Source organism: Cladosporium halotolerans (genome assembly GCF_011745625.1).
Source record: "Cladosporium halotolerans strain TM138-S3 chromosome Unknown Sca39, whole genome shotgun sequence".
NCBI lineage: Eukaryota > Fungi > Ascomycota > Dothideomycetes > Cladosporiales > Cladosporiaceae > Cladosporium > Cladosporium halotolerans.
Genome location: NW_027191490.1, coordinates 1 through 23,237, shown reverse-complemented (window position 1 = coordinate 23,237; position 23,237 = coordinate 1). Strand labels below are relative to the sequence as shown.

The window sequence follows — 23,237 nt, the reverse complement described above, 5'->3', positions numbered from 1 at the left end:
CGACGGCGGTGGAGACGTGAGCGGCGGCGAAATCGTAAGAATAGCTGCGCTCGGGCCTGTGAATGGTTGAACTATGAAACACTCCACGCACGAACCCTGGGGCCATGTCCGGCGGCCGTGTATGGCGTGCCGCCTAAACCCAATCCCAAACCCTCGCAGCCGGACCTCCACCAGCGTCCGTGGCAGGTGTCGCTGGCCAACATCGCGGCAACGTCAGGCGTGCAAACTACCTACCTTGCCCAGTGCCTGCTCCTCACTCCGCCCTGTATACTCAACCCTTTGGTCTCGCATTCCTCTTCCGACATACGCCCGCCTCTCCATACACCGCTGCATCCCTCCGGCCCGTTGTCTCACCCCACTGTCGCTACAGTGCAGATTGTCTACGAAAGCAGACTGTCGTGACCAGCCGCTACAATTCTTACACCACCCTATCGCATTCGACCAAAATCGCAGAGAACACATATTCAGGTCGGACTACAGGCTTGCCCAAGCACCTCGCCTGCACCGTGCGCGACATGGCAGCGAGTTCTTAGTGGAAGAGTTGTACATTGTAATTACCCTCAAGGGGAGTGGGCTGCGTTTGGAGGCCCGGTTCTGGACAAGCAGCACACACGATCAAGCTGCAAATAATGTCAACTGCCGCGACTGAGGCTGTGCAGACAGTACACTCTCGGACAAATGGCGAGAATAGGAGGCCGCCGGGGTACCAGACCCCGGCAGCCCTCGTTGGCATGAAAGAGAAGGAACGACCGCCGGTCTTGAACTCGGAACTCCCCCGGTCGGCTTCGTACACCTACATGCCCAATGCCGTGCACCAACAGAAATATGTCAATACGAACATCGTCGCTATCAAGGGTAGTTTCACGGATACCGACTTGAGCACATCGGACGACGCCGCGGATGGCTCCCCACCTGACTCCTCGGGCTGGAACACGCCCGACGAACTTGAGATAAGGTCGCCAGTTGCAGATCCTCCTGATCTTGTTGCTCAATTACACCAGAACCCAAAGATTGTGTTGCAGAAGCAGGCCGAGAAGGAAGGTTCGAGCGAAGAGGCGGCAGATTCGCAGGCGTTGGAGACCTCCGATACAAACGACAGCGGCGCGAGCACCCCGACACCTACAGCGTCCCCGTCAAAACCTACTAGGCCCCGGATCATCCCAGGCTCGTCGTTCGCCAGCAGACTCAATAGAAGATCGTGGATATCTGGCTCTTCCGCACCTGGTTCACGTTCACCTTCGCCGGAGAAAAGCGACAAGAGGAAGTCATTGTCGGTCCCGAAATCACAACCTAGCGGTCAAGCGGATGCACAAGACTCGCCTTCTCCGGGAGCGGCGCGTTCCAGCAACAGAAGATCACTTCTTCGACGAAAGGACACCGTCAAGCCCAAGAAAGCGTCAGACGCAGTACGGGACTCGCACTCTGCAACACCAAGCGCCGACACTTCACCGGAACGACCTGGGCTTCTCCGCCGGAAATCTTTGTCCATTCGCAACAAACTCGCCAGGCCCACTGATGGTCTTTTCCGCGGCAAGAGCGCAGACGAGGGACTCGCGCCGCCTGTGCCAGAGGTCCCTGTCTTCCAAAAGTCTTTTTCCACCGACCGTCTACCCTCAGCACAACACGACTCAAGCAACCAGGAACGCGCAACTCCTGTCCCGAGAGTTGTGTCTGGCGATCGCACCTATTCTGGCAGCCCACTTTCAGCGTCGAAGAAGAAAGACGAGCTCTGGAGTGTGTTTCGTGCCTTGGATGGAGACTATGCCAAGTTCTCATCGAAATCGGTGGCTCTGAAGGCAAACGTCTTGCGCTCGACTTTGATTCCCTTTCTCAGGCAGTATGCCAACCACACGTCGAACAGCAAGCTCCGAGCTGAGGACCTGGACCGAAGAGCTAACATCTTGAACAAATGGTGGTGCGGCTTACTGGAAATGCTCCATGGACGAAACAACCAATCAATATCCGGGACCGACCGGCCTGCGATTCTCGATGGCATTTCTGGCATCATGGAGCGACCCGAGTGGCGATTGCCGCCATCCCCCTTCTCTCCTTTGAACACCCGTGAGGAACGCGTGCGATCCCGAAGCGATCTGTCTCTTACATCCGCTTCGTCAAGTGTGTCGGATTTCTTGACCGAGTCTGTTCACCACAATGTGCGGAACATCTTTCTGCAGAATCTGAGTGCTCAGATGGCGTTCGTGGTCGATAAGATGACTTTGCGCAACGCATCTGCCAGTCTGGTGACATTCTGCGGTAAAGCTTGCGCTTATGCCTTCATGTTCGTGCCAGGGATGGCCGATATTCTGGTCAGGCTGTGGGATCTACCAGCAGACACTTTGCGCAGAGTGCTGAGCGAGAATGGCATAGGCAAGTTTGACCAGCTCACGGAGGTCTCACAGCCAATCTTATCTTGCTTTCCGCCAGCTCTGCACAGTCTTGAGTTTCAGTCACTGTCAAAGATGATGCGCAAGCTGCACAACCCACCACCCCTTCCACTCGGCACGAATCACATCGACTGGTGGGGTTACTGGCTGGAGAGATGGACCGGTCGAGAAAGCGATCTGTTCTACGTCTTCGTCAAACACTACCACATACTTGTTGCCGACTTCCTACCCATGGGCTCGAACAAGAGCGAGCGGATGTGTGTACCCGGGTTGCTCATGGTCCACGGCCAGATTCTCACGAACCTCGACTCTACAATACACAGAGATGCGAAGCCTGCTGGCAAAGAGATCAGCTCCGCCAGCACGTCTTCCACTTTCGACGATGTCTTTTCGGGCCCGGATGCAGTGGCCTCTACGATACCCTCATTGCCTGCTAACGCCACACGAATAATGGCCGAGAATCGGCTCATAATGTTAATACGCGATTTCATTTCTGAGCGAGCTGCGGAACATCCCCTCGCTCGTCAATTATTTGCAGAATCTTTCAACGACCTTTTGCAAAGCGCCACCCGCGGCACGTCTATCTTCGATCACTCGGCATGCTACACACTGCTAGACTTCTTAGAAGAGGCACTTGTGATTCTTGTCCGCTTCGAGCATCTGGAGAGCAGTAGAGGTCCATTGCTCAACGCGGAGTTCTGGGCCACCGTCTGCAAGAAAATGGCCAGTAGCGAGAATACCTTGACGGAAATCCGGCTTTATGCTTTCCTGTACACCATCTGGAACCCTCTCGCCTCGGACCCCGAACGGAAGGCTGACTTGTGCATGAACTTCTTGCTGGACCCCGACATATTTGAGAGTAGATTCAACCACTGGTGCCCGATGGTTAGGGCGTACTATATGCGTTTGCTATGCTGGCGAGTCGGAAGGTTCGATGGCGAGCCGGCGAAACGGGAGGTGGAGGTTCTCGGGGCTATGCACGAACACCTTTCGCTTACATGGTCACACTATCTCTGGCTCCGCGAAGACGCAACCAAGCGTCGTGCTCTGCTTCCGCCGACCAATCCGTGCAACCCCGCCCCGAGTCGCCGCCTCTTGATCATCAGGACAGACGCCCCAACCAACGTTGGCGGCGGTTCATTCATCTCTTTCGACGGCATTGTCCCACCAAACCCTTCCTCGCAGCTCTCGAGCACAAAGCGATTCTCGGAGCAAAACTCTGTCATGGAAATGGAATCCCGGCCTAACTCCTCCCACTCCATGGACGAGCCCAACAGCCCGCCCAAAGGCCTGCGAGGCATGATCCGGAACATGATGACGACGCGCAACCGGCCCAAGAGCCCCGTCCGCTCTTCCTCAGACCTCCAACGCTCCACGGCAGATGCCATCAACGACGCCCAGCACGCCGCCTCCAATCGCTCGCCCTCCCAAGACCGCCTTCGCAACGCCACCGCAACGACCCTCACCAGCCCAGATCCCAAACCTTCCACGCGCTCCACCAGCACCAACCCAGCCACCGCAGCCCACCGCCACTTCTCCTTCAAATTCTCTCTCGAATTCCACCCCAACGTCAAAGCCCCGGGCCAAATCCGGCTCTTCCCGCCCCGCCTGCCGAAACCAGCGCAAGAGTTCCTGCAGACGCGCTCGCCCGTCGCCAACGGCGCGCAGCACCTGCAAGCCATCGAGCCGAAGGGTCTGGGCAGGGAGCGTGCGCGGTACACGGGCCGCGCGCTGGCGGAGTGGATGATGGTCGTGGGCGAGTGCCAGAGTTTCTTCGAGCGCAGGAAGAACGAGGGCGTGCCGGACAATCGGTGGGTGGAGACTCCGACGCTGGGCGTGGAGGTTTTCAAGAGGAGTGCTTAACGTAGGCGGGGGCATGCTTTGATGAAGCTGGCACGCGATTTGGGACTGGGAAGGGAAGGGGCTTGTCGAGGATTCTGTGTTTGGGGGCTCTGAGGTTTCGTTGGCTTTTGATTTGAGTGTCTTTTGTAATGAGTTGCGTGGGGTTTTGTGATGGCATCGCGCCTTTTCTGGTCGCGCTTGGTCTTTCTCTTTGAAGCGGGCTTTTTTGTTTCGATTTGTACATTGCATGGCGGGCAAGCGGGCATGGCATCGCGCGGCGTTCTGTCTATCTCTTTCTTTCACGGCGAGGATATCTCCATCATTACCTACAGAGTATGGTACTCATCGGTCAGGATTAGACAAATTGCAGCGATTCTTCTGCGACAACGTTTACTTCGTCTCCATGTCGCATGCAATCTCACGTTTTCGGGCCCTTCAATGAGACGTTGATGCCTTTCATCAACCCAGCCCCAGCCCCTCCGACCCAAGACCCCCAGCATCTTCACTCTCCAACCAACTCGACAAATCCAACAAGCCCCCATCAACCGGATCCCACCACCCCGTCAGCGCCGCATCGCCAAACCCCTCACCAGCGCAAGAAAGATCGCTCGCGAGCACCTCGTCCAGCTGCGCGACAAAACTCTTATACAGCGTCGAGTACAGCGCCACCCACGACGTGCAGGGCACCGCGCGCTTGACGTCGTCGAGCAGCAGCGCGACGGAGCGCGCCTTCAGCGCCGCGGCCGCGACCGTCTGCGGCAGCGTGTTGCGCCGCGCGGCCTGGATCGTCTCCGTCGCCACGTGGCACAGCATCACGAGCTGCGGGTTGATGATGCCCAGCATGAGCTTGCGCATCGCGGGGTCGTGGAGGATCGTCTCCATCATGCGGTCTGCGACTTGCATGCTTTGCTGGTAGATGCTTGTTAGTTCTGCTTGGTCGTCGAGGACGCCGAGGCCGATGAGGTCGCGGAGGGCGTAGGAGTTGATGAGCACGAGGGAGTAGTCTAGGTAGAAGGAGAGGGTGGGGATGGCGGGCGAGGGCGGAGTGGCGAAGGGTTCGGGGTGGGAGCAGCGGATGCTTCGCAGGTGGGAGATGGCGGCGAAGTTTGATCTTTGCCATTGTAGGATGGTCGCTTTGGTTCGAGGGGGTGTCTGGCGGACTTCGAAGGCTCGGACCTGTGGTGAGGCACGAGGTCAAAATGCTTGTCTAACATTAGCGTGCGGAATCACTCACTGTTATCAGTCTCATTTCAGCCACGCCGCAGAGCAAACGATCCAATGGCGTGGTGCCCTTTCTGCGCCACCAGTTCGCAACATCCGGCATGAGCTCTTTCCAGGATACACACATGGGGCGGCCAGTCGCGATGCCGAAGCTTTTGTCTGCGATGAAGACGTACAGCCATGTGCGCTCGTAGTTGCGTTGTCGGCGCTCTCTGTCTTCTTCGGTGAGCCCTGGTATGGAATTGACCTTTTGAACGATCGTTTCTGGTCGATGGATGCCCATTTCTCGGCCAGTCTGCGCAGCCTATGATCCGGCCTGTCAGTCATGATCTATTCGGTTATCTCAAGATGAAATCCCTTGAGTCACTTACATGTGTCAAGCGCAGCCAGTAAGGATCATCACATTGTCTTTCCGATGCTGGAGCCCAGTATGTCATGTTGATAATCGCCTGGATGGTTTCGACGGTCCTGACCGATGCGGCAATTGACCACTTTATATTGCCTTCGGCCAAAACGACTAAGGCCGAACACAGCAACTTGTCGCGGGCACGATCTGACATGGCGCAGCCTAAAGCGCAAATGACGGAGAAGAGAGTGAATGAGTTCGAGCGGACAAATTGAGGCGTGTGCAAGATAGGGTCAAGAAGCCCGACTAGGGGATTGCGGTATTCAAAGAAGCTGCGATAATACGTTAGCTGACTTTGTTCTCGCTATGCTATAATCATGGCGGTGCCGTTCGGATCTGGAGCTTACAGGTTGAAGTAGAGGATTGCATCGTCCGAGTCAACCAGTCTCGAATTGATAGGATCGTGGAGAGTGGATTGCAGCTGAAGGGTGCTGTCGGCGGGCTGTGAAACTAGGATTTGCCAATCCGTCTGCTCCTGTGTACGTGGTGCTGTTGTAATCTGGTAAGCAAAACTGTCTCTATGGCGTTGATTGAATGCCAACTGACTGAAGTACAGCTCAACCGCCTTGTCTGCTGCAAGCGTCTCTGTAGAATTTTCCGTGGCCTGTAGTGCCAGCGATCCGGGCGCTGTAAGGTCTGGAGCTCCCTGCCTGAGACCAGACGATGATGCCTCGCCGGTTAGCGATGCGTGCCTGCTGGTGGCCACGGCCGCTGCCAGAATCTCGAGTGGAGAATAAGTAGGCTGATGGCAGTCTAGATATCCCACTAAAGATTCATGTCGCTGGTCACCTGGTGGCTCCTGAAGACTTTCGAGCCGTCGCGAAGAAGCTCCTACTGTTGCTGGTGGTGGTGATGTCGAGTTGCCGCCATTCTGCCCGCCAAGGGCAGCTATCACTTCATCCCTAAATGAGCTTCGACTCAATCTTGACAGCAATTTTTCCGCTGTGTCAGGTTTGCTGGATTCTCACATCAGACGAGTCCTTTCTTCAGATTGATTGGTCCTTACTTAGTGCTACCGCGCTTTCTCCCTCGATTTGACTTCGAGGGATATCGACAGCTCAATTGATTCCTGGAGCAGCGTTGACTGTGAGGAAGTCAATATCAATTGGATAACCATTGAGATATGAAAAATATGTATTCTTACCATGGAATGCCTTTGGAGCATTTTTGCTTTGTCTGCCGACAAGGCAAGCAAGCAACATGCTGCTTCGAACCGTTCTGCGACGGCGGGCTGCCTGAAGCGCTCGCGATCTCTTCAGTGTGCCGCCCTGTATTCGCCATGACTCCTGCATCGAAACATATCGGCTTTGTTTAAAACGGCGAAAAGAATTGTTGGCCCAATTGTTGGGAGACCGCGGACGCCGCATGCTCGTGGTTCGGGCATCTTCGGCGTTCAGATCTGATCGCCGACGCCGAATCGGGAAGTCAAATGCATGGCAAGAAACCAGAGAGTAATACTCTCCGCTCTGGTGGTCAGCAACCATGCCACCTTGATGTGAACGAACAGGTCAGATTTTGACTTGCATGTTACTTGCGTCGAGACTGCCCTCCTCTCAGAATGGGATGCGTCTGGACAACACTGCTTGACACGAGCCTACCGGACAACCCAGAGCCTCCCAGGTGTTCACGACCATTGGGGAGCCTGTTGTTGGCATTTATAATTCCACATTTCGCTTCATTTTGTACAGAAGGCATGCAAAACTACCTGGTCGGAACACTAATTGCTTTGAACGTGCTGGTCATACGCCTGGATTTCCGAGATTTCCAGTCGACGCACTCAATGAACCGTCACGCTGATATTTAGGCCAGATGTTCTGTGAGCGGGAGACTGCCTTAGCATAGCAATCAACGTACATAATCTTTACGCTCTAGCTCTCTCGTCTCCTTGTGAGTACGTGGATCGGCAGTGAGAGAAGCGCGCAGGTCGGCGAAGGTGCTCGGTGTTCAGTTGTAGGCCCCGGCCACGCCTTGTCGGGCTCGCGTTTTAACATACCCTGCAGACGCTGACACACGTATCCTTATTGCGTCGTATTTTTTAGTCAATCGTGCAGGCGGACCATCCAGATGCGTATCGACCCATGCGTCGAGACTACGATGGCAATGCCTGGGGAACGTGATTTAAGTCGAGGGTCCGCCTCTATGATGATTCATTTTTTCGCACCTCATCGACTCTACAGACTTACGAGCATAACTTATTTTGACAGAGTCTTCGATTCTTGAGCCGATCACGAAAGAGCAGATATGGCTGCCTCTGCTGCCGGCGCATGGGAAAGCAAAGGAACCTCCGCCCCCATCGTTTGCCAACGTGGTGGCCCAGACTCTGAGAAACAGCTGGAGGCTGCTCAAGATCCGACAGTCAATGATCCTCCGAATGGCGGTTATGGGTGGATAATGGTGATTTCGATCCTACTCTTGAACGCAGCAACATGGGGTCAGTCGTTTCAGTTCATATTAGATGGAGCCTTGGCTAACACTCACAAGGATTCAACACTTCTTTCGGCGTGTACCTGTCATACTTCGAAGCAAACGATACGTTCTCGGGCGCCACGCCTCTCAAGTACTCTCTTGTTGGCAGCTCCTCTATCGCTGTTGCTTTGCTTTGCGCCCCTTTGGCCAACTTCCTGACCAAGCACTTCGGTCATCGCGTACCAATGCTTGCAGGTATGCTAACCTGGCACCAGACGGTTTCAGAAGTCACTAATGTCGGAATAGGAGCGCTTTCATGCAGCCTTGGTCAGTGCATGGCAGGGTTGTGTAAGAACTTCGAGACTTACATAGTTTGTCAAGGCCTGATCTTTGGCGTTGGTGAGTGAGAATGGGACGCCTGGAGTAGGTTCGACCATTTGCTGACGATCTGCACAGGCCTAGGATTGGTGAGTTGCAGAGAAAATTCGCTCTTAGGAGTATATGATTGTTGACATATTACCCTTCATGGGGAATAGACTCTAGTCCCTTCACAGCCGCTGTTGGCACAATGGTTCGATCGAAGACTGAGTCTGGCGCAAGTAGGTGTCTCTCATGAGGGGTCATATTTGCGACATCGAACTGAGTAGGCATAGGGACTTGCAAATGCTGGCTCAGGCTTCGGGGGCCTCATCTTCTCGAATACCACCCGACTTCTAATCGAACGGACGTCCGTGAAATATTCTCTGATCGCTAATGGAACCATTTCGGCTGGGATACTCTTCCCTTGCATATTGCTGATGAAGCCGAGACTGAAAGAGTCTGGCGCTTTCTCAGAGCCTTTGCAGCTGTCATGGATTGTGCACCGCGGATTCGTTTGGGTGTGGATCTGGGGAGGGCTGGCGAGTTCGTGTATCCAATTTGAGCAGCGGTACAATACAAAGCTGACACTTTCTCTCACAGTGATGTCGTACTACGTGGCCCTATACAGCATCGCGATCTTCGCAACCAATGGCTTGGGTCTTTCTCAAGCGCAGGGCGCCATGATACAGTCTCTTCTCGCAGCCGGTCTCATGATCGGACGACCTATTGCCGGCTTCGTGCTCGACAAGTTTGGTCGCGTCAACATGGCAATAGCATTATGCCTAGCAAACGGCATAGCATGCTGGGCTGTTTGGCTTCCATCAAGAAGCATCGCATCGCTTGCCGCATTCGCACTCATCCAAGGAGGTGCCGGAGGCGCTGTATGGAGCGCCGCAGCCCCAGTGGCAGCCTCGACAGTCGGAGTGAAGAACCTTGGCTCTGCCATGGCCGTCTTCTGGCTGAGTCTCATTGTACCCTGTTTCGCCGGAAACCCTCTCGCAATGCTGCTTCAAGAGTATTCACGGAGCAATTTGGGCAAGAGCGGAGCAGGTGCGTATGCCATTTCGATTGGCTTTTGCGGAGCTTTGTCGGCTGCGGCTGGATTTTGTCTCTATGGCACCAAATGGTATCTCCAAGGCCATGCGAAGCTCTTTTATAAGGTGTGAGGTCCGTTATCATACTCGGATCGACATACTGCCGACGTTCTCCAGAGAGGTAGCTAAGGGTCGGAAACGGCGAGGCTTCGGTATCACAGTCCACGCAGGCAAATGTCGTCAGGTTGTCTCTGCATAACGGATGGCGCGTCGAGTCCATAGTATATCATGACCGAATTATCCGAAGACGTCGCCTTTCGGCAAGAGCAACCTTCAGTATTTCGAATTCGCCTGAGTTGTTCCGTATGCATTCCGTCTACTCTTCGCGCCGACAATCGATGCGAACTTGGCGGTCTGGATTGGCTGACCTGGAGCCATGATCAGTTTCCATTCATTTAATGTTGCGGTAGTCCTCTAGGTACTGTGCTGGAAGTGATCTGATCGGCGGGAAACTTCTCGAGGAGCTAGAAAGACTGTGGTCAACCTCATCGAGACGTCGTTGTCAGTTCCATCGAGTATCTCCTCCGCCCATTCATCATCAGAGAATGGCCACTTGTTGAGGCAAACATCTCCGCAAGATACTTACGTCGCGTTCCAGAGTCCATTCCCTCCCACCATCTCCGCAATACAGAATTGAGTTCGGTATCTTGTTTGTCTTGGACGAATGGGTGAGTTGACTGAAATTAAGACGACTGCTTCTCCCATAGTTCTTCAGTAGTACTGGGCAGAAAGTCAAAGATAAAGAACGGCAGACTGCGCTTTCTCGTCCAAAGAGCTGATCTAAGCGCAATAGTCTTGGTGCGTCAGCAAGCGAACCTTGTGAAGCATCTCAAAAAGCATCGACGCGACAAAGTCCGAGAAATCGCGAAGGCTGTGTCGCGTCGGCGGAACGGTGTCTCTGTTGCATGCCTTTGCATGGTGTGTGCTCTCGTTCGCAGGCCACTGGTTCGCATGCCCAGATCATACGCATGACAGTTGAGCCCATGGCTGGCATTGCGTGGAGAGGTCGGCAAAGTGCATTGGTATGCATGAGCTGGGCGGCTGGAGTCTTTGCGACCCCGGCACTTAGGGAGCAGCTAAATCTGCAATGGCAGTGGATCTATTCGTGCGTGTGCCGACGATCTAGTGGAGACGGCAGGGAGGCTTTACAGTACATGACGCAGCGATCTTTGGTACGGTCGAAGATCTCCCGCGCGTGCCGCGAGCCGCGGTCCGCAGAGCGAGAGATCGATGGTCTTTTTGCGGAACCGCTTGCCGGGGACGCCTTTGATCACGATCTCTTTGATTTGCATACTTTCAAGAGTGACAAGCATGTGAATTGGTATGAGGTGCGAATCTTGACAGCAACGCGATGTAATCCAGGAGAAATGCAAGGAATGCAAGATGATGCCGTGTCTTTTGCTGTCAGATGGTGATTTCCGCATCGAGACAGAGCTGCCTGAGGTTGACACCTATTTTCCCAAAACGACAACCCCACTTTAACGAGTTCCACACTTCATGTCATCTATTCTCCGCAACTCCTGCAGGAGGCGACGTCCACAGCTCAAACCGAGCTCGACGCCAACACGCCATCGCGGTCATGTCGCTGGTGAAGGGACTCGAGGGGCCACCTACAATTATCCGTGTAGCCCGAATGCGTCCCACTCTGACCGCGCTTGACGCACTTGTGGATCGGACCTCACTGTTCAGACCCCAGCAACACATCAGGATGCCGCAGCCTCCACATCGCTTATCCCAAGTGTCTGGGTCTAGTACTGGGATCAATCATCCCTGCCGCCCCTTGCAAAACTGCTATGATACAGATGGACGCCGTACCAGAGGTTGAAGCCATAAAATGATCATACCGCTAATGGTCCGCTCTCATGTGCTCCTACACTAGTGATATCCAAAGCGTCACAGCCTACCTCCTCTGATGGCTAGGATCGAAAACAGTCCAGCTCAGCGGCCGCTCCGAATGGTTCTTCATGTCTGGTCGATATCACCTCGCTAATGCACGCCCGAGATGCCAGACGATCCGTATGGCTGGGACATTTTGGAATGATTCCGTACATACCTGCCACCGTACCGATGGCATTCTCTCGATGTTGCGGGGGCTGCACATTAATGCAGCGCTAGGAAGTGCTACTCAACTAGTCGGTAACCGTTGCTCCAACAGATGACGCGCCCAGCTGCGCATCCCCTCGGCCAGGTTGGAGACCATTGCCGCGTACTTAAATCGCTGCGAGCCTCGCGCATGCGCCGTGTTCCGTTGCTGCACCAATATTGTCCCATCCATCACAATGGTCCTTTCCGATACCGATCAAAGCAATGTCACCGCGGGCCTTCTCAATGGCGGAGCTGATCTCGGCCCTGAGAAGCTCACAGTGAACAAGCTCAAGACTCTCAACGAACAGCAGGATGCTAGCTCTGAGCCTGGCGACCTTCCCAAGTTCGGTGGTCGCTCGTCTCTGCTTCGTAGTGGAGGCGCACGCGGCTTCTCAGGCGCACAGAGTGTCGCTGGTGGCTCCAGGACTGGAGGCTCCAAGGCCTTCCGCTCCTCTCGCATGATCACCAGTGGCGGCTCGCGCAGGCAAAGCTCTTTTCTGGCCAGCCACAGGAGCAAGATGTCTTCAGACCTCAGTGCTCAGGCGGAGAGCAAGTTTACCGCATTGATGGAATTGATGACTTCCGCCAGCAGGGAGGCATCTTCTTTCAAAGAGTATTGGATGACTCTCATGGCGGACCGTGAAGCTTTTGACCGCGAGCGTGAGGAGCTCATGATCCAGATCGAAGAATACTCGGAGAAGCTCGAGGCAAAGGATGATCAACACGACAACAGGCACCGCGGTAAGCCGGAATTAATCGCGTAACCTCATGACCGCATGCTGACATCTATGGTCAGAGCTTGGAGAGAAGAACACGGAGATTGAGAAGCTTCTCGCAATCATCAACGTGTCTAAGGATGCTTCCACTGAGCACGAGAAGAAGGTTGCCGAGCGCGATCTTGAGATTGTTAGTCTCCTCTCAACCTTGATTTTGCAAACCGTTTTACTGACTAGCATATAGGAGCGCTCGCGCAAGGACTACTCGGCTCTGCAGGCGTCCTTTTCTAGCTTGCAGTTCCACCACGACACCTACAAGAGCGACCTGGAGGCCCGAAATGCTCAGCTGCGTGACCGCGAGGCCGAGCGCGACGCTGCTATCCACGACGCCGAGAGGCAACGCAGCGACTACCGTAACCTTGCCCGCATCAACAGTGAGTTGACTGCCAAGGTTCAGGACCTTACCAGTCAGCTGGAGAATGCTCGCAAGGACACCGCCACCGCCACCGACCGCAACCGCGTTCTGGAGAACGAGCGCTCCGAGCTCCTCTACGAGAAGGACCGTCTGCAGGATGAGCTCAAGCGTGCCATTGCCAGGCACGCTGAGACAACAAGAGAGCTGCAGGACCTTAACGAGAGGTTCGAGACAATCCAGCGTGAGGCCAAGCGCGAGAAAGACCTGCTTCGCCAGGTCGAGCTCGAGCGTGATGACCACGTCTCCTCCATTGAGCGCCTGCGCTACGAGATCAAGGACAAGACCACTCGTCTCAGCGATGTTGAGACGCACAACACTGATCTTAGTCTCAAGTTGGAGCAGGTCAGAAGAGAGGTCACAACCACCAATGAGAAGCTCAGCCAAATCACTATTGAGACCCAGACTCTCAAGACCAAGCTCGACGACAAGCACGACCAGCTCCGCCTCATCACGTCGGAGCGCGATACCCTCAAGGACGACGTTGAGACTGAGCGCCGCAACGTGCTCGACGTTCAGCGTCAAGTCACCACCCTGCAGGACCAGATCGCCCGCTCCGAGAGCAACATCTCCGAGCTCCGCAGCGAATCCCTCAAGCTCACCGAAGTCATCAGGGAGACCGAGAGGACCCGCGATGATGCCCGCCAGCGCCACGGACCGTTCGAGAAGGAGATCGCCCTTCTCAAGGAGAAGCTCACCCTCGCCCTCGCTCAGAACGGCGAAATCATCGACGCCCGCGACAACGCTCGCAAGGAACTCGACGACTTCAAGCACGAGTACGAGGAGGTCACTGAGCGGTACGAATCGTTCGACAGCGAATCTGAGGAGCTCCGTTGGGAGATTGAGAGCCTCCGCACTCTGCTTGTTGAGGCGCGTGAGCAGAAGGAGCGTGCCATTTCCGCCCGCAACTCTGCCGACCGCGAGAGAGACAACGCGATCGACATGGTAAGTCGAGAATCTGATTTGCTTACGGGACGTCCAAACACTAACTACATAAATTCAGTACGAGAGGAAGTGCCGCGACCTCGAGCGCTTCGAGGAACAGAAGATCTCGCAGTTCCACGCTCTTCAGAAGGCCGAGGGCTCCAAGCAGTCTGGTGGCTCTCGCATCGTCTCGAGGAGCACCGTCATGCACTCTGGCGGCGGTGGCGGATACAGCAGCAGCGAGCACCACCACCACGGCGGCCACAGCGGCGAGCACCACCACGGTAACGGCGAGCTGAAGGAGGAGGATTTGTAATGTGATGGAAGAAGGTGTGGTAATACGTTTATGACATGACACTAGCGTAGTGTATTCTCTTTTGTAATGTATGAACGTCGCTGTCGGCGTTAATCACGGCCGTTTTCATCTAAGACCCTCGATCAAGCCGTGTTGATATTGAATGCCAACTCATGGAAATTCTCCGCTCCCATTCGGCTTCATCTTCCAGATTCGCGCTCAAGCACCATTCCGGACATTCAATGAACACCACATCCATCTCAGCCGCCAAGCCTTTTCACTCAATAAACTTCCGCTCAGCAAGCAATCCCCCTTCCATACCCTCTCCAGAGATCCACCCAGAGCTCACAACACCTCACAGGGTATACAACTGCGGCGTCCGTCCCGTCCCCTCAAAACTCGCCTTAATCCTCTTGTTCGCCCTAACCAGCACGACCTTCATCAGCGCACAGCACGCAATGCTCAGCACGCTGAAAGCGATCATCAGCAGCATCGCCTTGACGTACCGCGGCTCCTCGCCCGCGCTGAAGAAGTAAGGGCTCCTGCAGCGCAAACACTTCCGTCAGCACACCTCATCTCCACACACACCTGTTTATCTGTCGTAAGGGAGGAAGAAAGACCAATCTTACCAGATATTCCCCGCCTGCCCGAGCACATTAATGATCGCCGTCGCGCACGCGCGCTTCTCCGGCGTCTGGCTGGTCGTGCTCGCGCCCCATGCGAAAACAAGACTGTTGCCCGTAAAACAGCCCGCGATGTACAGGAAGCTGGCGAAGTAGCGCGCGGGGACGTTGAGCGTCGCGAGGCTGATGACGAAGCCCGCGATGGCGACGCTCATGGAGGCGATGATGTGCCAGCCGCGCTCGTTGGTGCGGTCGGAGTTGTAGGCCATGGCGAAGGTGATGAGGGCGCCGATCAGGTAGGGGGGCGCAGTGCAGACGAGCGTGATGGTGTTGCTGCCGAGGTTGAAGCCGCGGACGATGGAGGGGTAGAAGTTGTTGAAGCCGTAGGCGCTGTGGTTTGCGGAGAGCATGATTGACTGTGATGGGAGTGGAGTGTTAGGGCAGGGCAGGGCGGGAGGGAGGGGAGAGGTTGAGGGGGCAAAGACATACGAAGACCCAGACTCGGTAGTCTTTCGCGGCGAGCTTGAGGCCGTACCAGATCGAGTGGTCGGATTCTTTGTCGGAGACGCGGTCGCGCTCGATGCGCTCGATGGCGAGCTGGCGTTCGGCGGCGTTGAAGAGCCAGGTGCCGGAGCCAGTTGTTGAGGAGGGGAAGTCGGGCAGGATGAAGACGGCGATCAGGCCCATGAGGAAGCTGGCTGCGCCCTCGATAATGAAGAGCCATTGCCAGCCTGCTAAGCCCCTGAGAAATGGTGTCAGTATTGGGTTCAGCAGTGCCGTTGAATCATTCTTACATCGATCCATCCAGTCCGGCGAAGATGCCTGCTGCCAACAAGCCTGAGAAGGCAGTCGCTAGAACAAGACCAGAGTATAGGATCGCGGTTCTCAATGCCAACTCTTTCTTCGTGTACCAGCACGACTTTCGATCGTCAGAATTGTCCACCGAAAACATTCAGCAGCTTAGTGTACTCACAAGCATGTAAAAAGCACCTAACGCACGTCAGCGACGCATAACCCAAAGCAGATCATCAAACTCGGAACTCACCCGGAAAAAACGGCGCCTCAGCAACACTACGCCCCAAAATCCCAAGTCAGCAATCCCACGCCATCACAAAACCCCATCCCCAGAACCGCGATATCTAAAAACTCACCCAAGACAAAACCTCACCGCCACCAACCCGCCAAAACTCGTCGTCCCCGCCGTGGCGGCCGAGATGCACGACCACACGCAGACCCAGAAGGGCATGTACAGCGAGGGCCGGACTTTCGTCAGGATCATGTTGCTGGGGATCTGCATGAGGACGTATCTGTCCATTCGATCGTCAGCACCGGGTTTGGTCCAGATGGAGGAAGAGAGGACGGGGGATGCATCGTGCTGACGAACCCGACGCTGAGGATGGAGACGGCGACGCTGAAGTCGTTGCCGGTGAGGGAGAGGTCTTCTTCGAAGGAGTTGAGGCGGGCTTGGCTGTTTCGCGAGCGTCGTTAGCTTTTTGCTGTTCTTCTTGGTTTGGGAGGAGTTGAATGGGCGAGGACGGACGCGATGTTGTTCCGGTCCAGATAACTACGGCACGCGGCTCAAGTCAGCGTTTGTCAAATACAATGTGAGTCGATCGAGTGGGGTTTGGAGAGCAAGACGCACTTGAACAAATACAGCGTCCACACGGTCGGCAGCAGCGTCATGTCGAGTTTGCGGACGATCCTTCTCTCTCGCGCGCGCCATGCTTCTTCGTCGATAGGGGCGGCGGCGGCGGCGGCGGATTCGGTGCGGGTGACTTCGAGCTGGTCGATGTGCTCTGCGCCGGCGTCTTTGGACTTTTCGTCCGTGAAAGACGAGGCGCGGCGGTCGCTGGTGAGGGAGGAGAAACGCATTGTTGCGGATTCGCTGGTTCGTCTGTTGGGAGGAGAGGAGGGAGGGTTGTGGAAGAGGAGGTCGATCAAATGGACTGGATCGAGGACATGAGTGTTATATTGGACGTTAGTCTGCTGCCACTACAACTACGGACTACATTCCACCGCGGTGCAGCAGAAGCAGATGCAATAGATGCAACTCCGAACCGGTCGTCCAATAATCGTCTAAGCAATCTACAGTAGGATCCTCATAAAGACACGCTATTGCTTGTCTGTCGAGTTAAGGCACCTGCACCCCTCAATCCGACCGTGGAGGGTGCTTGTTCCCGGCGCGGCGTGCGTAGATGGAAAGCCGTGCCGCCTGCTTGCGGCTCTGCTTCCAGAGAAAGGGACGAGGGATCTGCGGTCTCGTTGATGAATTGATGTGTAGAAAGGATGCGGTTGGTTTGGAGGCCCGATTGCGGAGGCCGTTAACGGAGGGGTACAAGGCTTTTCTGGGAGAGAGGGGCGCTTGCTTGTGTGAGGGTGAAGATTTGGGGGAGTCTTGGGTGCCCAGACGGGATCGGCGGCGGGGTGTCGGTGGTTGGTAAGTTGAAGGTGGAAATGGAAGTGCTTGCGGGTAATGAGAAGGCGATGGCTGATGGAGATTTGTCGAAGATTTTTGAGTGAAGTAGCACATATGATATTCCGACGGAAAGTGTTGGGTGCGTTCCGGTTTCGGAAGCACGAGGTATTTTCTGGTATCGATGAAGTGAAGGCGGGACGCTGCGGATGCATGCAGGTGGTGGTCGGGATGAGCAGTCATGCAAGTGGTAGTCGGGATGAGCAGTCATGCGAGTGACTTACAGGTGACTTGGAGAATTATTAATTACCTTGCAATGGATGCGGACATAATCCTGCATCGATAGGACTAATCAGACGGAGACAGCTGCATCGTAGCAAAGCCAACAAGAACGCCATGCCGCACCTTCCTTCAACAAGCCAGCAGGAGAATGCAAGTGCCTGCCTGACCGACTCCTGCAGATGAACGAACACCTGCAGACGACCGATGACAGCGGGGCGTCGAGATCAGCGAACATGGCACGCACGAGGATGCCGATGATGGTTGGGTAGCACTCGTGCAGCAAACGTCGAGCAGATGGACGAGCGGAGCTGACTACCCCATGGAGAGGGGGGCGGAAGGCGCCAAGGGATTGCGCTTGGCGGCCGTTTTAAGATTTTGCGCAGCGTCGGAGGCGGGAGGAGTCTGACGCGACTTGAGCCGAGCGTCTCCCAACGGCAAGCCGAGAGCGTGCGAGTCTTGCCACCTCGGTGTCATTACCGTAGTATTGCAGGTTTCTGCTGGTTTCGGCATGACGGCGAGAGCGAGGTGGTTGTGCTGCTGCGGTCGAGGGGTACGTAGCCGGCCTTTCGCCGAAGAGCGCGCATGATGGCCTTCAGCCTCAACGGGGTGACGGGGATGTCTCAGGCATCAGGTGTGGCGGTGGTGGCGAAGTGTGGCGCATGGCCGGTCATGGCCGCGCTTGGTTGCATGTAGAGTTCGTCCAAGGCCTCTTCGCCTCTGCCCAGCCGCGCGACCTCGAGCCTGGACTCTGCCCGCGAGGCGCTGCGAGGATTGCGCACACACTTGCCACTGCACCGCCAGCAGGCAGAGCCGTCGACAAGCAAGATATCGCGGACGTGTGCGATTGTTATACTCGTGCCTGACGCAAGCGAGCACCTCATGCGCCCCAATCGCGCCATGGCGGCCTCCTCCCAGCGCAGCCGCCGCCCAGGCGCGCGCAGACGCCTCTGAGTGCAGCCAAGAACGACGTCGCTCTTACCCTCCCCTGCGACTGGTCGAGACGTTGCACTGCCTCCTTCCACCGCCTGCCCCCACGCGATGCGCGACAATCGAGCCGTGATGCTGCTCCCGGGGCTGTGTACTGCGCTGCGCAGTCCGCCGCCGTACTCAGTAAAATACATCTCTTTTCCTCCGTGTGGCTTTCCCATGTCGTGATCCTTCCCAACTCGCATCCAATTAACGTACATCGCAAACATGGCGCAGAACAGCGCCAACGATGCCAACAGGCTCGACCTGCCGCGCATCAACGTCGATGTGCCCGTGAGTGATGCTCCGGCTCACGCCTGCTCTGGCGACCGACACACTAACAATCTACCACAGCCTGACAATAACAACGAGGACTCTATCTCTGCCACACATACACCCGCAACCCTCCACCCGAGCACCCCTTCACAGCTCAACACCCCGACGTTTGGCCGGGATCGCTCCCTCAGCGGTAGCACTGCACATTCAGACAGCCCTCTGCTCAAGCCTCCCCAGTCTTCGGGAGGAGCTTCGTCAAAGACTTCCAGCATCTTTGGCGATGTCGAGCGTCAAGACGCCTTGAAGCCCGACCCTGGCTCCGAGAAGGACTTCACCGTGCAAGACAACAAGTTCGCCTTCTCCCCGGGTCAGCTCAACAAGCTTCTCAACCCCAAGTCGCTTGCTGCGTACGCCGCGCTAGGCGGCATCAGGGGCATCGAGCATGGCCTCAGGACCGACATCGAGACTGGTCTCAGCGTCGACGAGTCCAACCTTAGTGGTAATGTCTCCTTCGAGGAGGCCTCAAATTATGGACAGAAGGCAGGAACGAAGACGAACCCGCAAGACGTGGTAACTCACGACGCCGCTGCGCCTAACGCAAGCGCCGCTACCGGCTCCTTCACCGACCGCATTCGCGTCTTTAGCAACAATGCCCTTCCGGAGAAGAAGCCCACCCCTCTCTGGAAATTGATGTGGATGGCCTATAACGATAAGATCCTATGGCTGCTTACCGTTGCCGCCGCTATCTCCCTTGCTCTGGGATTATACGAAACGTTTGGCGTAGAGCACCCTCCAGGTGCTCCTCCGTCAATCGACTGGGTAGAGGGTTGCGCTATCTGTATTGCCATCCTCGTCGTCGTTCTCGTCGGCTCTCTCAACGACTATCAAAAGGAGCGCGCTTTCGTCAAGCTCAACGCGAAGAAGGACAACAGGGAGGTCAAGGTTCTCCGTTCTGGAAAGTCATTCATGATTTCGATCCACGAAATTCTCGCCGGCGACATCGTCCACATGGAACCTGGTGATTTGGTCCCCGCCGACGGCATCTTCATCACTGGACATAATGTGAAATGCGACGAGAGTTCCGCCACCGGTGAATCTGACGCCCTCAAGAAGACACCTGGCGAGCGCGTCTTCCAACTTCTGGAGCAAGGTCAAACCGAAGGCAAAGACATGGATCCGTTCATCGTCTCTGGCAGCAAGGTCTTGGAAGGTGTTGGCACTTACCTCGTCACATCTGTCGGTGTCAACTCCAGCTACGGCAAGATCCTCATGGCAATGCGTGTCGACATGGCACCTACTCCTCTCCAGGTCAAGCTCGACGGTCTCGCTGGCGCCATCGCCAAGCTCGGTTCCGCCGCTGCCATCTTGCTCTTCTTCGTCCTCTTGTTCCGCTTCGTCGCTGGTCTCTCGGACAGCCCGCTGTCGCCGAGCGAAAAAGCGTCCGAGTTCATGGATATTCTCATTGTCGCAGTCACGGTCATCGTGGTCGCTGTACCAGAAGGTCTTCCTCTCGCCGTCACTCTCGCCCTGGCTTTCGCGACCACTAGGATGGTCAAGCTGAACAACTTGGTCCGCATCCTCAAGTCTTGCGAGACAATGGGAAATGCAACCACAGTGTGTTCCGACAAGACAGGAACCTTGACAACGAACGTCATGACTGTCGTTACTGGCACCTTTGGCGAGCGCTCCTTCGATGATAAGAACGCCGTCGGTGACGAGAGCCGCCTGACTTCATTCGCCACCCAGCTGAACGAGTCTGAGCGACGTCAGTTGATCGACTCTATTGCTATCAACTCGACAGCATTCGAGAATGAAGCGGATGGCACCTTCGTTGGATCCAAGACCGAGACTGCTCTGCTCAGCTTCGCCAAAGTGCTTGGTATGGGTCCTCTTTCTCAGGAGCGTTCCAACGCACAGATCGTCCAGCTCATTCCTTTCGACTCTGGTCGCAAATGCATGGGCGCAGTTCAGAAGCTCGCTGATGGCATGCACCGTCTCCACGTGAAGGGTGCGTCTGAAATTCTGCTCGGCCACTGCTCTCAAATCGCCCGCTCTTCTGGCACCTCCAGCCTGGAGTCCAACGACCGCGAGAACCTCGAGTCTGTCATCGATTCTTACGCTAAGCAATCTCTCCGCACCATCGCATTGATCTCCAAGGACTTTAAGCAGTGGCCTCCTGTCGGATGCGCTTCCGACAGCGACCCTACGCAGGCCGACTTCGACGCTGTCCTCAACAACATGACATTCAATGGTCTCGTCGGTATCCAAGATCCCGTTCGCCCTGGTGTGCCCGATGCTGTCAAGAAGTGCCAATTCGCCGGTGTCTCTGTCCGCATGGTCACTGGTGACAACCTTGTTACTGCCAAAGCTATCGCCACTGACTGCGGCATCTACACCGATGGCACTGTCATGGAAGGTCCGGTCTTCCGCAACCTCAGCGAATCTGAGATGAAGGAGGTTCTCCCTAAACTTCAGGTCCTGGCCCGATCATCCCCCGAAGACAAGCGCATCCTCGTGACCCAGCTCCGCGCCCTTGGTGAAATCGTCGCTGTCACCGGTGACGGTACCAACGACGGACCTGCCCTCAAGGCCGCTGATATTGGCTTCTCGATGGGTATCGCCGGTACCGAGGTCGCCAAAGAGGCCTCTGCCATTATCCTCATGGACGACAACTTCGCCTCTATCCTGACCGCTCTCATGTGGGGACGTGCCGTTAACGACGCCGTTCGCAAGTTCCTCCAATTCCAGATCACCGTCAACATCACCGCCGTCCTCATCACCTTCGTCTCCGCCGTCGCCAACAGCGAGGGCAGCTCAGTCCTCACGGCCGTCCAGCTCCTCTGGATCAACCTCATCATGTAAGTTTGCCTTTCCGCATCACAACAATAAAAACATCACTAACACCACAATCAGGGACTCCATGGCCGCCCTCGCCCTCGCCTCCGACCCTCCGACGGAAGAAATCCTCGACCGCAAACCCGCCAAGCGCTCCGCCCCGCTCATCTCCACCATCATGTGGAAGATGATCATCGGACAGGCCATCTTCCAGCTCATCGTCACCTTCATCCTGTACTACGTCGGCCCCAGCATCCTGAACTACGAGTTCGACGGGCTCGAGATCCGCAGCGTGGTGTTCAACACCTTCGTCTGGATGCAGATCTTCAACCAGTTCAACAACCGCCGGCTCGACAACAAGTTCAACATCCTGGCCGGCGTGCAGCGCAACTACTTCTTCATCGCCATCTCCCTCATCATGATCACCTGCCAGGTCATGATCATGTACGTCGGCGGCCGCGCCTTCTCCATCCAGCGCATCGACGGCAAGGACTGGGGCATCTCCATCGTCCTGTCCGCCCTCTGCCTGCCCTGGGCCGTCCTCATCCGCCTCTTCCCCGACTTGTGGTTCGAGCGGATCGCCAAGGTCGTCGGCTGGCCTTTCGTGCAGGTCTGGAGGCCCACGAGCCGCTTCTTCAGCCGCCTCGGCAGGAAGATGAAGAGGAGCAAGAAGAGCGATGGCGAGAAGGACGCTGATGAGGAGGGGTTCGAGGTCGAGCAGACGACGGCCCCGGCCATCGCGCCGGAGATCCGCGTGCAGGATGCCGGCGAGGCAGCGAGGGATGTTGAGAAGGGAGCCCCGGAGGTTCGGAGGGGTTGATTTAAAGGTGATTGGTAATGACGGGAGGTTTCCGTTTGTTTGTTTTTGAGCGACTGCGTGCATTTGTATAGATTTTGGAACTTTTTTGTCTATAGAGATACCATCACACGAAGAGATCATTCAGACCTGATGATCCATCTACCTACCCTACCCAGCTTCACTCTCCTACCACCTCCCCTCGAAAAACAACCCCTCCTCAACCGGCGCCCCGAGCAACTGCTCCCTCTGCACCTGCTGCAAAAACTCATCGCCCTCGAAATCATCGATTCCCAAATCCAAGCCCCCGCTCGCAGCCCACTTCCGCGGCGCGAGAAACAATTGCCGCCCCTGGATCCTGCTGTCGCTCACGATCCGCAGCAGCAATTGTCTGCCGTCCTCTGCTGTGGCAAACTCCACGCCTGCCGCCTCGACGTGTTCGTAGGCTGATTCCGGCAGGATGGACGTGCGGACGTACCTTTAATTTTTGTCAGTTTCTGCCAGCTTGCGGACAGATAGAGAGAGAGAGAGAGGAGGTAAAGAGACGAACCAAGGCGACAGCACGTTGACTCTGCTATGATAGAAATGCGCCGTGCGCCTCAGACTGTGCATGAGGCCGCGCATGGCCCACTTGGCCGCGGCGTACTGCGGCCCGCGCGGGCAGTCGAGGAAGGCGGCGCCGGAGCCGACGAGCGTGAGGCTTGTGTCTTGCGTTCCTTGGGCGGTGGTTCCGTTGAGGGATGCGAAGGCGTGCAGGGCTAGGTGCGTTGTGTATAGCACTGCGTTGAGGTTTGTTTCGAGGATGCGGAGGGAGGGCGGGGTTGTGGGGGAGGGGGGGTAG

The 23,237-nt window shown here is 56.0% G+C and overlaps 7 protein-coding genes across 7 annotated transcripts; 4 read left to right on the top strand and 3 right to left on the bottom strand.

The window, feature by feature from the left end:
• Nucleotides 1-629: 629 nt before the first annotated feature.
• WHR41_08257 (uncharacterized protein) lies at nucleotides 630-4,247 on the top strand (the record flags this gene model as incomplete). Its single annotated transcript, XM_069376861.1, has 1 exon — nucleotides 630-4,247. The coding sequence occupies one exon, from the start codon at nucleotides 630-632 to the stop codon at nucleotides 4,245-4,247; it is 3,618 nt and encodes a 1,205-aa protein (XP_069226186.1).
• Nucleotides 4,248-4,685: 438 nt separating this feature from the next.
• On the bottom strand, nucleotides 4,686-7,134 carry WHR41_08256 (uncharacterized protein; the record flags this gene model as incomplete). Its single annotated transcript, XM_069376860.1, has 7 exons — nucleotides 4,686-5,402; nucleotides 5,461-5,751; nucleotides 5,819-6,125; nucleotides 6,201-6,342; nucleotides 6,400-6,809; nucleotides 6,860-6,937; nucleotides 6,998-7,134. The coding sequence occupies 7 exons, from the start codon at nucleotides 7,132-7,134 to the stop codon at nucleotides 4,686-4,688; spliced, it is 2,082 nt and encodes a 693-aa protein (XP_069226200.1).
• Nucleotides 7,135-7,939: 805 nt separating this feature from the next.
• On the top strand, nucleotides 7,940-9,981 carry WHR41_08255 (uncharacterized protein). Its single transcript, XM_069376859.1, has 7 exons — nucleotides 7,940-8,284; nucleotides 8,335-8,514; nucleotides 8,566-8,658; nucleotides 8,716-8,726; nucleotides 8,796-8,858; nucleotides 8,913-9,162; nucleotides 9,220-9,981. Exons 1-7 carry the CDS (start codon nucleotides 8,095-8,097, stop codon nucleotides 9,783-9,785), a joined length of 1,353 nt encoding a protein of 450 aa, XP_069226187.1. The 5' UTR covers nucleotides 7,940-8,094; the 3' UTR covers nucleotides 9,786-9,981.
• Nucleotides 9,982-11,992: 2,011 nt separating this feature from the next.
• On the top strand, nucleotides 11,993-14,292 carry WHR41_08254 (uncharacterized protein; the record flags this gene model as incomplete). Its single annotated transcript, XM_069376858.1, has 4 exons — nucleotides 11,993-12,539; nucleotides 12,595-12,704; nucleotides 12,759-13,931; nucleotides 13,990-14,292. The coding sequence occupies 4 exons, from the start codon at nucleotides 11,993-11,995 to the stop codon at nucleotides 14,224-14,226; spliced, it is 2,067 nt and encodes a 688-aa protein (XP_069226188.1). The 3' UTR covers nucleotides 14,227-14,292.
• An 85-nt stretch (nucleotides 14,293-14,377) lies between these two features.
• On the bottom strand, nucleotides 14,378-16,700 carry WHR41_08253 (uncharacterized protein; the record flags this gene model as incomplete). The annotated part of the gene is made up of 10 exons (XM_069376857.1): nucleotides 14,378-14,747; nucleotides 14,835-15,244; nucleotides 15,318-15,570; nucleotides 15,623-15,747; nucleotides 15,802-15,818; nucleotides 15,874-15,899; nucleotides 15,980-16,135; nucleotides 16,213-16,296; nucleotides 16,369-16,392; nucleotides 16,471-16,700. 10 exons carry the CDS (start codon nucleotides 16,698-16,700, stop codon nucleotides 14,561-14,563), a joined length of 1,512 nt encoding a protein of 503 aa, XP_069226183.1. The 3' UTR covers nucleotides 14,378-14,560.
• A 1,840-nt stretch (nucleotides 16,701-18,540) lies between these two features.
• On the top strand, nucleotides 18,541-22,570 carry WHR41_08252 (uncharacterized protein). The gene is made up of 3 exons (XM_069376856.1): nucleotides 18,541-18,783; nucleotides 18,844-21,623; nucleotides 21,679-22,570. Exons 1-3 carry the CDS (start codon nucleotides 18,718-18,720, stop codon nucleotides 22,418-22,420), a joined length of 3,588 nt encoding a protein of 1,195 aa, XP_069226184.1. The 5' UTR covers nucleotides 18,541-18,717; the 3' UTR covers nucleotides 22,421-22,570.
• Nucleotides 22,571-22,585: 15 nt separating this feature from the next.
• WHR41_08251 (uncharacterized protein) lies at nucleotides 22,586-23,020 on the bottom strand (the record flags this gene model as incomplete). Its single annotated transcript, XM_069376855.1, has 2 exons — nucleotides 22,586-22,874; nucleotides 22,947-23,020. The coding sequence occupies 2 exons, from the start codon at nucleotides 23,018-23,020 to the stop codon at nucleotides 22,586-22,588; spliced, it is 363 nt and encodes a 120-aa protein (XP_069226185.1).
• Nucleotides 23,021-23,237: the final 217 nt, after the last annotated feature.